Raw genomic sequence first — 14737 nt, 5'->3', positions numbered from 1 at the left:
AGCCAGTGTGTGTGTGACACTGAAAGAGACCGAACAGTCACGGCTGAAACAAGCCAGGAAAAGCTGGTTGGAAACAGAAAGCTCCAGAGTGGCGGATGGTTAGAAGTGCTCTCTGTCTGATGTATCTCTTGGAATAAGTGGAAAAGAAAGGGGCTCTGTGGTAGCCTGATAGAAAGAGGTTATCATCTGGAGAACCCTGATGGGGCAAGTTTAATCAGCGAGACCTTGAGGTGACTAATGGTAGTATCTCAGTTGTGGAAATCCTGGAACAATAAATCTCTCTGCAAACCCTACAAGAACCTTCCTGAGCGGTAAACATTTACCTTTCGAGCACCAAAGCCTGGTGATCTTTATACCTGTTAAATTCTGTGCGTAGTATAAGAATTGCCTGTAACCAGAGAACTTGGAAGAAGGAGAAGTGAGATTGAATTGTGAACCAAATAACTTTTCTTACATTTACACACACATCATCCACGTATGCTTAGAATTAGAAGGGGGTTAATTTGGGTTTGTTAAGTTAATAGAGATAAGTTAGTTTGATTCTGTTTTCATGTTTAAAGATAATTAAAAACAATTTTTGTTTAAGTAACTATTTGTCTTGGTGAATGTCTATTGCTGCTGGGTTTTGGGGTCCTTTGGGCTCGTAACAGAGGTCTGATACAAAAAATGCAAGTGTGCATACTATTTTGTACTTGATAAAATCATAATTTGGGATATTTTATAAAATAAAATCCAACTGTCATTAACAATTGAAATAGTTATTCAATACCAACATTAATAAACTAATGTTCAACTGGTGTTACAGAACTTTTAAGTGAATAAATTAATACCTTTGTTAATGCAGTAGAATTTAACAGACAAAAACCAGGAGAGCTGTAAACTACCTATAAGGCTATTAATGTCCAACCAAAGAATGATTGACAGAGAATGGCACAGTTGATGCAGATAATATAACAATCGCTTCACTATGCCAATGAACCTGGACTTCCAAGCTGTCTGCATGTGCTCCCTGTGAGTGTGACCCCACGTGGGTTTCCTCACATCCGAAAGATACTCATCTTGATAGGTAAATTGGGGGACTATGAATTGCCCCTAGTGTGGTAGAAATTGGGGAAATTTGACAGAAATGTAGGAAGAATAAAATGGGCTTAGTGCAGAATTAATGTAAATGGTTGCATGACAGAGTGCACCCAGAAGGCCAAAGCTGTTTTTAAGCTGTTCTGTATCAGTTGATGATTCTTGAACATGATGCACTGAATGGTCTCCTTACTCCATAATAAATTTCTATAATTCTGATTCCATTATTCAGGCCACATCACTCATAATTTGCCCTTAAATTGGTGGAATTGTCAAATATATTTTTAATACCTATTTTCCTCATTGGTATGTAACTGTAACTCAGGCTTTTAGTTCCAAATCAAAAGGCATTTTCAAGTCTCCTGCCATATTTTGATATCAATTTTACCTGGGATATAATTTATGCTATTTCTGTCTTCAGTTTTACTTTGCCTCTGCCATGTAAGGATGGCTTTTCTTAACATGCACTAGTTTCCAACATCCTTGCTTACAGTTTGAACACTTTATTGCAATAAAACTTTACTCCACTTTGGATCCTTTTGCATCTATTTTTATTAGGCCTGCCATCAACTTTACAAAAACAGCTTCTTCCCTTTCGCCATCAGATTTCTGAATGGACAATATACCTTTGGATACTACCTCACTTTTTCTTTATTGCACTGATTTTTAAAAATCTTGTATTTACAGAATTGTAATTTTGCACCTTGCTCTGCTGCCACAAAACAACATATTTTGTGACACTTGCTCATGATAATAAACCTGACTTCTAATCGAGGATGGTGGGGTGGGTGCACTAGAAGCTGACGGGACTGGAGAAGGTAGATGGGATGAGGGCATATTGAAGGTAACCTAGATGTTATGCAAGTATAGCTTTTTTCATTTCAATGTGACTCTTTATCAATATGGAGGTTGTAGTTTGCTGGAGCCATTGCTCAAGTCCCAAACCTGCAAGTATACCATCAAAATCACAGTAGCCCTTTCATTAACCAGATGGCACCAGCCATTTTCAACAATATTTTCCAGTTCACTGTTTCCTCAGGAGGAAAAAAAACAGCTGGTATTCTGGAGGAAGAACTACATTTTTTCCCCACATAAGAAAGTAATATATTGGAGGCCAAAAGGTAATCAGATAATCTTCTCTAATTGCTTTCATGGGGATTGGGTGAAACTAGATTAAACTCAGGCACAAGCTCTTTCTTTCCTTCTGTTTCTATTTCGTAGTGTTTCTGATATGTTGGTTAATTCAAGTTGTGTTTGCCATGCACCCGATAACGTTTCAAATCCACAACAATTTTCATTTCCCCTCCAGAGTACTGGTGTGTTGCACATTTCATGCTATTCCCATACCTGACATCACCCACTTAATGGCACCTTATTTACTCACACCTCGGGGAAGAAATTGACTGCAAATGAACTAAATTTCAGTCAGTCATTTATCAAAACATGTTTATTTGCAGAATGCTAACATGTACACTAAGGAAAAAATATTAGAAATCTGATCACCTCAAGGACCTGGTGTCTATTATTGTACAAAGGCAGCATGTTACAGACCCTAGAAAAATATATACAGAACAAACAAGGTCATAGTTTTCCACATAAATTATAAAAATATTAGTCTTGAAGTAAATCATCACTACTTAAAAACAAAAACACAAAGTTGATGGTCAGAATATCAAAAAAATTCAAATTTCTTAAAAAATGTAAAAACTTTTACATTCGATATCATCGAATTGTCTTTTTTTCTAATGCATTCACTCAAAATAGTTATTCATTACTGTGCTTTTTTAATTTTATTTGTAACCCTCTGAACTCTCATTCAGGTGTAATATTTTTCTCTTCTGCTCCTTTTCAATCAAATCACTGATATTTTTCCTTGACACAATCTGTGCTCAGAATCATCTTTTCTTAGTTGAAGTCACAAAGACATTCTTTATTGCTATGTGCTCTAATCTGCTTTCCTACCACCTGGCTCATCCTCCTGTACCCATTAACTAACAAAACCTTCTTAACTATCCTCAATCCCGTTTAGATTTGGCAATTCCATGCCGATCCTTTACTCCCATGAACTCTGCACCTCATAATGTTGTTTGGCATCAAGTACTGATATCCATCAACCTTGTCTTTAATGACTTATATTGGTTCCTAGTTATTCCAATGCACAGATACATTCTTTGCAATCTATGTAGTCTCCTCCAGGACACATCATAGAGATCTGCCTGGATGTAAAATTAAAATCATAATTGAACACAGCATATCTCAACTTGACCTGAGCTCAGTCAAAAACAACATGCTGTGGTCAACAGTGGATATGCTCCAAATCCTGAAATCAATGGATCCAGCAATCTTGATCAGAACTCTAATTGTGAATAAACTGATTCTTTCCTACAATTTCTAGGACTATACAGGACAAATTTTTGGAAAGTTATCAATAGCCAGGAAGGAGCTGGGAAAGCCAACTCCAAAGGAGTCTATTCTCTGATGAAATATAAGAGTGCAGGTTTGTCAGATCCAACATCCTGGTTGTGACAAGTACAATAGCGCATGGTACTCTCCTCAATCCAGGAAATAGTGGAAGGTGAATTACTGGATCCATTTCAATTTGCCTACAGACAGAACCATTCCAGTGATGAAGATATAGCCTTGTCCCTCCACTCCATCCTGACCCACCTGGACAATTATGCTATTCATTGACTGCAACTTAGCATTTAATACAATCATTCCCCAGAGGCTGGTTGAGAAGCTGTTCTCTCTGGGGTCTCAACACTCCTCTCCGTAACTGAATTCCAGACTTCCTAATGGTCAGAGCATAGTCTGTCCAGGTTGGCAGCAGAGTGTCGAGCACCATCAGGCTATGCACTGGCACATCTCATGGCTGTGTGCTCAGCTCATCCATTCACACAACAACTGAAATGCCAGAGTTTAACAGAGTCATCATTTGGAGATGACAACAGTAGTTAGCCTCATCAGCAACAACAATGAGTTACGCCACTCACATATCACTTTAAGCAATCCCTCCGCCATCAGTGCTCTGTGAAGAATGTGAGTGGGAAAGGAAGGTTGAGAACCACTGCTCTGGACCCATTTGTTATTGAAATGTTTTGCTTGAGAAAAATTGTCATTGGCCCATTTTCTTTGGAGTTCTGAACCAGTGCAGATAATGAGTCAGTTAGGTATGATTAAAACTTTTTCTTTCCACCTTAAGCAATCCTTACTAATCACAGAGCACCTATGGCATAGGGAATACTAAAATGGTATGTAAGTGGAAAGAAAAAGGTTGAGAGCCACTGTGCTACAGAGAAGAAGTGGAAAATATTATAAATCAGATGTGAGAATAACAACCTGAGTACTAACATGGAAAAGACAAAAGGGATGATTGTGGACTTCAGAAGAACCAGGGATGACCACTCTCTGCTGCACATCAATAGCTCAGTAGTGGAGAGGACCAAGTTCCTCAGAGTCCACTTATCCTTGGCGCATATCACCTCACTTGTCAGGAAGGCACAGCAGTGACTGCACTTCCTTAGAAGGCTAAGGTGAGCAAGGCTACCGGCCACTCTCCTGTCAATTTCTACGGGAGCTTTATCAAGAGCTGCATTATTGGTTGGCTGCATTATTGTGTGGTACGGTTGCTGTAGAGCATTGGATCAGATATCTACCCAAAGGACCATAAAAGTGGCAGAGAAGATCACTGGGGTCTCCCTCTTAATGAAGTGATTTACCTGGATCAATGTTTAAAAGAGGGCTTGCAAAATCATGGAGGACCCCTACCACCATGCAGGCAGCATCTGCCAGTTACTCCACTCGGAAAAAGATACAGAAGAATTAGAGCCAGAACCACTAGGCTGAGGAACAGCTTCTTCCCATGTGCAGTAACATGGCTAAATGACTCTCTGAGAATCTACTATTTATTATTAATATTTATTTTAATATATGCACATATGTATCATGTATACATTATCATTTGTCTGTATGTATGTTTGCACTGTTTTGCACCATGGACCAGAGAATGCTGTTTTGTTGGGTTGTATTGGTATAATCAGATTATAAATAAACTTGAACATGTACTTGAATATATTCAAGGTTGAGACTGATTTATGGTCCATGGCAAGGAGGGATTAAGGTTGATGGTCAAAGAATGTGGAGCTGAGGTCAAGAATAAATTGATTATTCATTGACTAAATCGCAGCATTGGTTGAAACAGCTATATAGCTTACTTCTTATGTTCTTATTCTGCAAGTCATTGTCCAAACAAGGCACCAGAAAGATATCTGCTTGGCAGGACCCTATAACTGCTGGACTGACTGTTACCTAATCCACTCTGCTATCTCTATCACCTTGGCCCATAAATAGCAAATGCAGGAAAATCCTGTCCTGTCTCCACTCTTTCTTTCCATCTTCCCAACTCCCATTAATTTTTAAAAACATTTGAATCTTCACTTGACTTTTGAGAGCAATCAAATGGTCTAATCAAAAATCAAAAGCCACAAGGATTCTGAAACAATGAGGCAGGCTCTGAGACAATGTCATGGTGCTGAAGCCTCCTTCTAAATGGACTGTTTAAATATTACTTCAGTCAATAAAAATTGGAAAAAAAAACTTCTTGAGTATTAGCTCTCATTCATTAGAAGCAAATCAAGGGGAAAAAATATTGAACTCGTTCCCTGTCCTTGGGTTTTCTTAACTACCGAACACCAGTTCTGTCCCATAGTCCCTTGTGATCCAAATTGATAAGTTTACTGTTGGTGGCCAAGTTATTCTGCACCTCTCTCTAAAAGTTGCAGTAATGGTACTACAAGCTGCAATAGGAGCATAGGCCATGATGGTCTTACAAAATTGCAGTACTGATTTTCCACCTTGTACTTCGTGGAGCACAGAAATGTGTAAAATTGTATTCTACTTCATGTTAAACTTTAAGTAAGAGAGTGAGAGAAAACAGTGTTTTTCCCTGTAATCTTTCCCATATTGCTGACCAAAAATATTTTGCATTCCTCATAAGTTATAGTTAAAGTCTCAGGTGATTTTTTTTTTAACCTATTTCTATTGATTATGAGCATGTGAAGCAGGTTCCCTCATAGATAATAAGATATGTGCAGAATATTACAATTTCAGGGGAAGAATTTTAGTAATTTAAAATTGTAAATGTAATGTTGGATTTATATCCTGGATCTTTTATTGAATTTTGAAAAGAAATTCCAATTCCTTCCCTACCAGTGGTTGCTTGAATTGATTTTGAGAGTTTAGTAAAATGTTAAGACTAGACTCCTGACAAGACATATGTGAAAATTATTTTAAAATTCTCTAAAGAGTAGAATTATAGGACTTTAATTAATTTATATGCAGTCTCATAATGTGTAAGATTTCATATATTTTTATTTAATCGCAATCAGCTTTAATTTCATTCATCAGTATATTTTCGTGAATCAGTATGGTTAGGATTCTACAGTGCTGTACTTAAGGTTTTAATCAGTAGTATTTTGCTTGAGATGTCTCTTGAGGTTCTTTTTAAATGTCAAGCAGGCAACTTCCCTTAACTCAAAACATTGTTAAAGTACTGAGAGACTGTCACAAGTTTATTTTCTCTATTATAACAATCCCAGATTTTAGGAACCCTAGTAGCAGGATATTTATTCCTAGTATGTTGAAAAATTAATGGAAAATGAGCAAATGAAAAATGTCAATAACACTGTGACACATGAAACAGCAGGAGAGGTGAGATCAGGGTCATAGATCGTCCTATAAATAACTGAATATTCAGAAAAAAAATCTTTGCTTGGAATCAAAATTCTGCAGAAATTCCATCCCCTCTGTGAGCTTGTTGACAGTAGATAGGAATGCTTTTCTCCATTATAACACCTGAAAAGTTATATATCAAAAAAATTAGCACAAGTAATTTATTAATTTATACATGCTACTGCAGTAATATAAAACACAAATAAAATACCCAAAATAAAAAAAATTAAAAGACTACTCGTGGCATTGTTATCTGTCATTTGATTATTTGTTCTAATTAAAACTAAAGAGAATCTCAAGATTCTTTTATTGTTTATGTAATAAAACAGAAAATGTAATATTACAAAATTTCCTTTAGTCTGCTGTAAGGCAGACAAAGAATCATCATTAGTGTTGCTTGGTGCCATGCCCCTTTCAGTACGAGAGAAAGAGAAGCAAAAGATAGTCCTTTCAGAGCCACTTGAGTGCCCATGGATGCTCCTCCTGCAGCCACTTCAGCCATACAAACCCCTGTTCTATCCTTTGGCAACCTGAACTCCAGATTCAAACCTCTCATATGATCAGGAAGCCTCAACCAAAGCCCTTTGGGAGTGTTCTTCAGCAACCACTCAAATCCCAGTTCCAATACCTGGCTCCCATGCGCCAGTAGCCCGCCGCCTGCTTGGGTCCTTTGACGGCATGTTGCTAACAGTGCGCAGCATGTGTAGGTTCTTCAGCCATTGTTGGTCTGCTGCTGTGCTCACCATCCTGTAGGGTTATTTCTTCTACTTCTCAATGGGAGGAGGGTGGGATTGTTTCTGCCTGTTTTTGGTGCTCTGCACCAGTCCGCTGCTCCCTTGGAGTCAGCAATCCCTCGAGGCTACTGCCCAGGACAGTCGCTGCGATCTTAGACACATACCTTGAGGTTGAAAGATTTTAAATAAAAACACCATTGACTCTTTTAACATGCAGTTTAAAGCTGGTTTGGAACTGCTGGCATTAGCACTTGCCAGTTGGATTTTGTGGAAAGCTCTGTGTCTGTACTCCCTTCTCTCCCCAGGTCTGCACCATTGCTGTTACTTTTTTTAGTGAAGGATGTAATTTGTGCAATATCATCTTGAAATATACTCCAGCCGAGCGCAGTTAGTAATGCTAATAATAATCTACTCTCACCAATGTTTATCTTCAGTTTGTGTTGTAATAATTTTATTCTCAAATTAGAATTAAAAGAAGAAGAATTAACCAACCTTCATAAGGCCATGCCATAAATTTGTGGAGTATGAAATATTTTTACAGTTGCTGGGCCTTTCCCAGTTTTAGTCAGGATTTGAACCTGAATCCAGTATGTTGCTGAAGGCTGAAGATTGGGTATTGTTGTGAAAGGCTGACCCTGTAAACAACACAAGAATCTACAGTGGTCAAACAGGTACTAGGTTGATAATTTACAATCTAACTAAGATGTCAAATGTTTTCTAATATGGAATACTGGGTAAAGTGGGCTGTATGGTTAGCATAGACAACGCTGTTACGGGGGTCAAATCTGGCTGGCTGTAAGGAGTTTTTAATGTCTGCCTGGGTTTCCTTTGGGTGCTACAGTTTCCTCCCACCCTCCAAAGTGTACTGGGGTTCTGGAACAATTGGGTGTAATTGGCTCATGGGCCAAAAGAGCCTGTTATCATGCTGTATGTCTAAATTAAAAATGTAAAAATGGTTAAATTATCAATTGTCTTCAAAACATATTGAAGATAGCTTGATATAAATTTCCAGCAGTAGTGGTCACTGTCAGAAAATAGAAAAAGATAGTATATCAAGGAGTAAAAGGAATTGATTAATGAAGTCTGGCAATTATTGTCATGTACATCGTTCAATGGACATATGCACTGAAACTCTTAATTGCTTGAGCTCAGTGGCATCATTAGGATTGATGTCACCCAGTGCATTAACTTATGGTGTCATTTCCCCCCCCCCCCCCCCACCTCTCCATGGACCTCCTCCCATACCAGACCATACAGAATCCTTAGTAACGTTTTTTGCACTAATGATACGTGTAAATCGTAATTCCCATATATCAGTAAATTTAATGGCAATGCTAGCAAAATTAAAATTATACCTTTAGATTACAATATCATACTACTTCATTCTCAAAAAGGTTATTAATATAGATTCACAAATACTTATCAATGCTGGAGCTTCCTACAGATTCCAACCATGAGACTCCCAACACAGACTGCTACTGAAGTTCTAATCCTGCTGCTGGCTCCCACTCACTTATCTCCCTTACTACTCCTTCCCTATCCTCCTAAACCTCTCCCTATTCCACCCCCATCTCGCTCTCTCTGCCCCCTAACCCTCAGACCTCATCTCCTCCTCCCCTGGTTACCCCCCCCTACCCACCTCTCCACACCTTTGACATTCCCTACCCTCCCCTTCCTCCCCCTCCAACCTACTCACCATCACCTCCCCCACTTCCCCCCTCTGATCTGCCCAGCCCCTTCCCCCCGCCAACCCCCAAACCATCCTGCTCTTCCCTCCAACCTCCCCCACCTTCTATCTCTACTCTCAGACCTCACCAATCCTCCACCTCCCCCCAACACCCTCCACAACACTGATTCAAACTCTGACTCCTGCTTGGTCTTTATTATCCCCTCTGACCATCCCTCTGAGAGTGCTTGTCCTCAATAGAGGCCTCACCTTTGTATCCCTGCACCCACATCTCAATGAGTTCCAAGCAAGCCACGATGCCAAACTTTTCTTCCGTCGCCTCCGGGCTTACTTCCATGACCATGACTCTTCCCCCCCCACCCAAAACTCTTTCTCCCATTTCAAGCCTTCTTCCTCTTCCTGACACCTTGTCCTAGCCAGCTGCTTGTTCTAGACCTTTTTATTTCTAACTGCTGCCGAGACATCAACCATCTCAACTTTACCACCCCCCTCTCATATTCTAATCTTGCCTCCTCTGAACGCTCTGCCCTTTACTCTCTCCACAACAATCCTAACCTCACCATCAAACCCACAGACAAGGGTGGTGCTGAGGCCAGTCGACACTCTCAGACACCTCCTCCTATCTACCCCTCCCACAGGACCCCACCATGGCTCATCAAGCCACTGCCTCCAACACCATCTCCAATCTCATCATCTCTGGTCACCTCCCTCCTAAAGCTGCCAACCTCATTGTTTTCCATCCCCGTATTGCTTGTTTCTACCTTTTACCCAAGATACACAAACCCAACCATCCAGGTAGATCCATTATTTCTGCCTGCTCTTGTCCCACTGAACTAGTTTAATCTTACTTTGACTCTATCCTTTCTCCCTTAGTCCAATCCCTCCCCACCTACATCTGCGACACCTCACATGCCCTCCATCTCTTCAATGAATTCAGATTCCCTGAACTAGACCATGATGGATGTCCAATCCCTTTATACCTCCATCCCTCACACAGAAGGTCTGAAACCACTTCTTCCTGAACCAAAGACCTGACAAGTTACCCTCTACCACTATCCTCCTCTGCCTGGCAGAACTTGTCCTCACTTTAAAAAACTTCTCCTTTAACTCTTCTCACTTCTTCCAAATCAAAGAAATAGCCATGGGCATCCGCATTGGTCCCAGCTACACCTGCCTGTTTATGGGCTTTGTGGAGCAATCCATGCTACAAGCTTTCACAGGCAAGACCCCTCAACTCTTCCTCTGGTATATCAACAACTACATCAGGGCTGCCTCATGCACCCACGAAGAGCTTGTCAATTTCAGCCACTTTGTGGACAACTCCCACCCCGATCTGAACTCACCTGGCCAACCTCCAATCTACCATTTGGAACATTCCAAAGAATGATCAATTCAGTGATTCAAAGTTTAGAGCATATGGATGCTTTATGATTGATGATTTAGTTATGGGGAATGACACCTGGGAAGCACATATCTCTGAGTTAGAGAAATTATTTGACAAACTTTCAAAATAAATCCTTACTGTTAATTTAGCTAAAAGTGAATTTGGCCATGTTACTGTGACTCATCTTGGTTAAGGCAAGTTGGCGCCTGTCCAGGCGAAAGTTCAGATGGTTTCTGAGTTTCCCGTTCCCATGAGTAAGAAAGCTGTTAGGATGTTTTTGGGAATGGTAGGCTATTAACAAAAGTTCTGTAAAATTTTGCTGATATCGTCCTTCCTTTCACTAACCTTCTGAAGAAGGGTGAAAAGTTTGTTTGGAAAGAGTTTTGTCAGGAAGCATTTGATAAACTGAAAGCTTTGAGAAGCCATTTTCTTTATCAGTAGATGCTACTGATTAAGATGTGCGAACATTGTCATTACAAAAAAGTGCTTACTTAACCAAGAAATTCAATGAACATCAAAATAATTATTCTACCATAGATAAAGAATTATTGCCCCTTGTACTGGCATTGCAGCATTTCAATGTTTACGTCTGCACAGCTCAGGGACCATTTGTGGATTACTGACCATAACTCCTTAGTGTTCTTGAGTAAAATGAAAAGCAAAAATAGATGATTGTTAAACTGTAGTTTAATATACAGCAGGAATATGGATAACTCATATTAGAGGCAAGGATAATGTAAATTGCTGATTGCTTTTCAAAATGTTAAGTTTGCAATGTTTTGCAGCAAATTGAAACTTACTATTTGTATTCGTTGTTGAAAATTGTTACATTTGTCTATATTATATCATGTAACATAGTTAATATATTATTTCAAACATTGTAGGTTACAGTTTACAGCTCAAAATTTTCTTTGTTGGGGGGAGGTATTATAAGCTCACGTTTCATTTAGTGTGATTATTACTTTAAGGACTAGTATCAGCTGCAACCATTCACAGCTGTGGAGAAATTGGGTGTCAGACTATACCCAAAGATGATACTCTGGAGGAAGAAAAAAAACATTTGCTGCTTTATCCAGGGACACAAGTGGTGGGAGTCATGTGAGAGGGGCACTGGAGGAAACATTTTTATTATTGACCACCAGCCATCTCATGGAACACTGAGGTGGAGTGACTCTGTGTGAAATGGATAATTCAGCTGATACTCTGTCAGGGGAATTATTGAACCACACCGTGACAAAAGGAAAGGAAACTTCAACTGACGCGTACCTGGGTTGTGGAAGCATTGTGGAAGTCAAACGTCTCATTTCCCCTACGCAAGGAAAAGGTTGTGACAACCTTTATCTGAAAGGATATTTCTCAGCAAGAAACTTGACAAGGATTTATGAGTTTTCAGCTCTCCCACCTCCTTAGTGATTAATTTTGGGCATCAGTTAAAGAGTCTGCATTTCCATACAGGATTTCTAAAACTGAACTTTGGACTTGGGTTTCCAGAATTGTGTGTAAGCTGTAATGGTTTGGGAATCACACACACACACATCGTTGGGTTTAACTAATGTGTTATATTTATTAGTAGTTATTAATAAAAATATTGTTTTAAAAAAACAATAACACTGTCTTGGTGAATTTCTATTGCTGCTGGTCTGCGATGTAACACATTTAAGAAGAATTTGACGGGTTATTGTTGGATGTGGTATGGAGGGTTATGGGCTGGGTGCAGGTCAGTGGGATTAGGGAAAAAAAAATGGTTCGCAGTCTGGACTCTATTAAAACCCTTGATTTAGGGTTCATACTGTAAGGTAAAACATCATGAGATGGGAATGTGTAAGGAGTTACCCTGTACAGGGCTGTAACAAGATGTGAATGCATCCTTGTACTTACAAGATAAGAGAGACATTGATGGATTGAGAGGCAGGAAGCTAGCAGGGAAAGGATAGCAACAGTTTTAGTCATTGGACAAGTAATGATATGATGATGTTCTAAGCATGTATCCAAGGGTATAAAAAATCACCATTTTGCTGATAACGGCAGAATGCATTCTCCGACTAACATTGTTAGTCGCAAGTGTTACAATCCGGTAATAAAGAACAAAGAACCCTGATTTCGACTCAGTCTGGTGTTTGTCTCACTCATTCATGAACAAAGCAGACCTAACAATACCCGAAACACTGATTGACCATTTCTCCCCATGGATGCTGTCTGACCTGCTAAATTCCTCCAGTAATTCTTTGTCCAGCATCAGCACCTCATTGGCACTGGAGCACATTTAAAACAATGTTGTCTAATACTTACCACTATCTGTAAATAAAATTACAACATTTTACCAGAGCTGAAATAGAACTTGAAGATAGTGTCATCCTGCTAACTTACTCGTGGCAATGTTTGATATTGGGAAATGGCCTTGTCTGGCATGGCAACTGGTCTCTTAGCAGTAGATATCTCTGACCAATTAATTCGGTACCCTGTGACAAGTTGATAACATTGGCTTGGTGAGACCTGCCAGTAAAACTCTCCGTTGATTGAGCCATTTTTGACAACAAAAGTAGCAGTTAGATTTTCTGCTTTCAATGTGGCCTTTCCAGAAGTTTTAATGGTCGTCTGGTGAGGACCTGAAATCGAAACATGAGAACGTTAGCATCGCTCACTCACATGCTCAGATTTTAACTCACAAATATATATAAGGTTCAATTTGATGTCATTTAAATAATTTATAAAAGTAAACCCAAATACTTGTTACAGATTTAAGTCTCCATTCTTATCTCTTGAAAAAAGTTTTGAGAAATTAGAATAATATAAATTGAACTGATGATAATTAGCCCCACACTTATAGTTTGCTGGAAGGAAACAATCTCAACAACATCTATATTCTAACAAAATCGTGCTTTTATTTATTTAGTGAACATGTTCTACCTAAAACCTACCATCATCAATAGTGCTCATAATTCAGAATAATGAGACAGGGTTTGACCTCATAGGCGTCATAGATGAAAATTTGAAGCTTAAAGCTTGAAAATAGTTGAAAAACATCTAGCTTCCAAAACAATGATTCTGCATTGAAGCATTATGCCAAATGAAACATTAAAATAAAATTTGTGATGCAACTGGTAGAATAAATTAGAGAAGTCTCAGATCCAAGTCAATAAGTTAATAATGACACCTCCCAATGTTGGAACTAGACACTAATTAAGAATCCTTATCCTCCAACATTAGCATAAATAAGGAGATGATTGTGGACTTCAGGTGAAATCAAGAGAACACGAACCAGTCCACGTCGAGGGGGTCAGCAGTGGAGAGTGTCAAGAACTTTAAATTCCTTGATGTCAGTATCTCTGAGGATCTGTCCTGCAGTCTCCATGTGGATGCAATCATGAAGCAAGCTCGCCAGCAGCTATATTTTGTGAGGTGTTTTGAGGAGATTCAGTATGTCACCAAAGACTTGAAAACTTCCACAGGTATGCTGTGGAGAGCATTCTGGCTAGTTGGTATGGAGGTGCCAAAGCTCGGGACAAGAAAAAGCTCCTGAAGGTTGTTAACTCGACCTGCGGCATCACAGTCACTAGTCTCCACTCCATCGAGAACATCTTAGTAGAGGTGGTGTTTTGAAAAAGCAGCCTCTCTCCTCAAGGACCCCCACCTCCCAGACCATCCTATCTTCACTCTGCTACCATCAGGAAAAAGGTACAGGAGCCTGAAGACAAGCACTCAGCAGCCCAAGGATAGCTTATTCCCTTCTGCCATCAGATTTTTGAATGAATAGTGAACCACATACCATACCTTACTTTGTCTTTTTCTTGCACTATTCTTATTTTTAAATGTGATACTGCTGCAAAACAATGAATTTCATGACATGATCATAACAATAAATTCTGATTCTGATATCTGATTCTGATTTCCAGTGCATTGTTGATTGAAACATAAAATTATTCACTAAAAATATGAATTTAAAGAGAGAAAAGAATGTTCTACAGAGGAGAACAGCTGCTGTTCTGCATTTATGTTTGGAATAAAATTCCCACCTTGAATCATTTATCCTGCCTTATACCTACTTGTCAGGCTCCAATGGAAACTTGGACAAATGGCTGCATCTATTCCAACCAGCAAGAATTGCGAGATCTAGTGCAAAATCCA

General features: G+C 39.3%; 1 protein-coding gene across 1 annotated transcript in view; it reads right to left on the bottom strand.

Annotated features, from left to right (window-relative positions):
- Nucleotides 1-2509: 2509 nt before the first annotated feature.
- The window catches only part of anos1b (anosmin 1b), a 106316-nt gene continuing 94088 nt past the window's right edge, over nucleotides 2510-14737 (bottom strand). Inside the window, exons 12-14 of the mRNA XM_069899115.1 lie at nucleotides 12980-13218; nucleotides 8034-8176; nucleotides 2510-6930 (exon numbers count right to left, since the gene is read on the bottom strand). Coding sequence (XP_069755216.1) covers nucleotides 8036-8176; nucleotides 12980-13218 — 380 coding nt within the window. The 3' untranslated portion in view covers nucleotides 2510-6930; nucleotides 8034-8035. The remainder of the gene's footprint in view (nucleotides 6931-8033; nucleotides 8177-12979; nucleotides 13219-14737) is intronic.

This window comes from Narcine bancroftii, chromosome 9 (genome assembly GCF_036971445.1).
Source record: "Narcine bancroftii isolate sNarBan1 chromosome 9, sNarBan1.hap1, whole genome shotgun sequence".
NCBI lineage: Eukaryota > Metazoa > Chordata > Chondrichthyes > Torpediniformes > Narcinidae > Narcine > Narcine bancroftii.
This window is presented reverse-complemented; position numbering and strand designations above follow the sequence as displayed.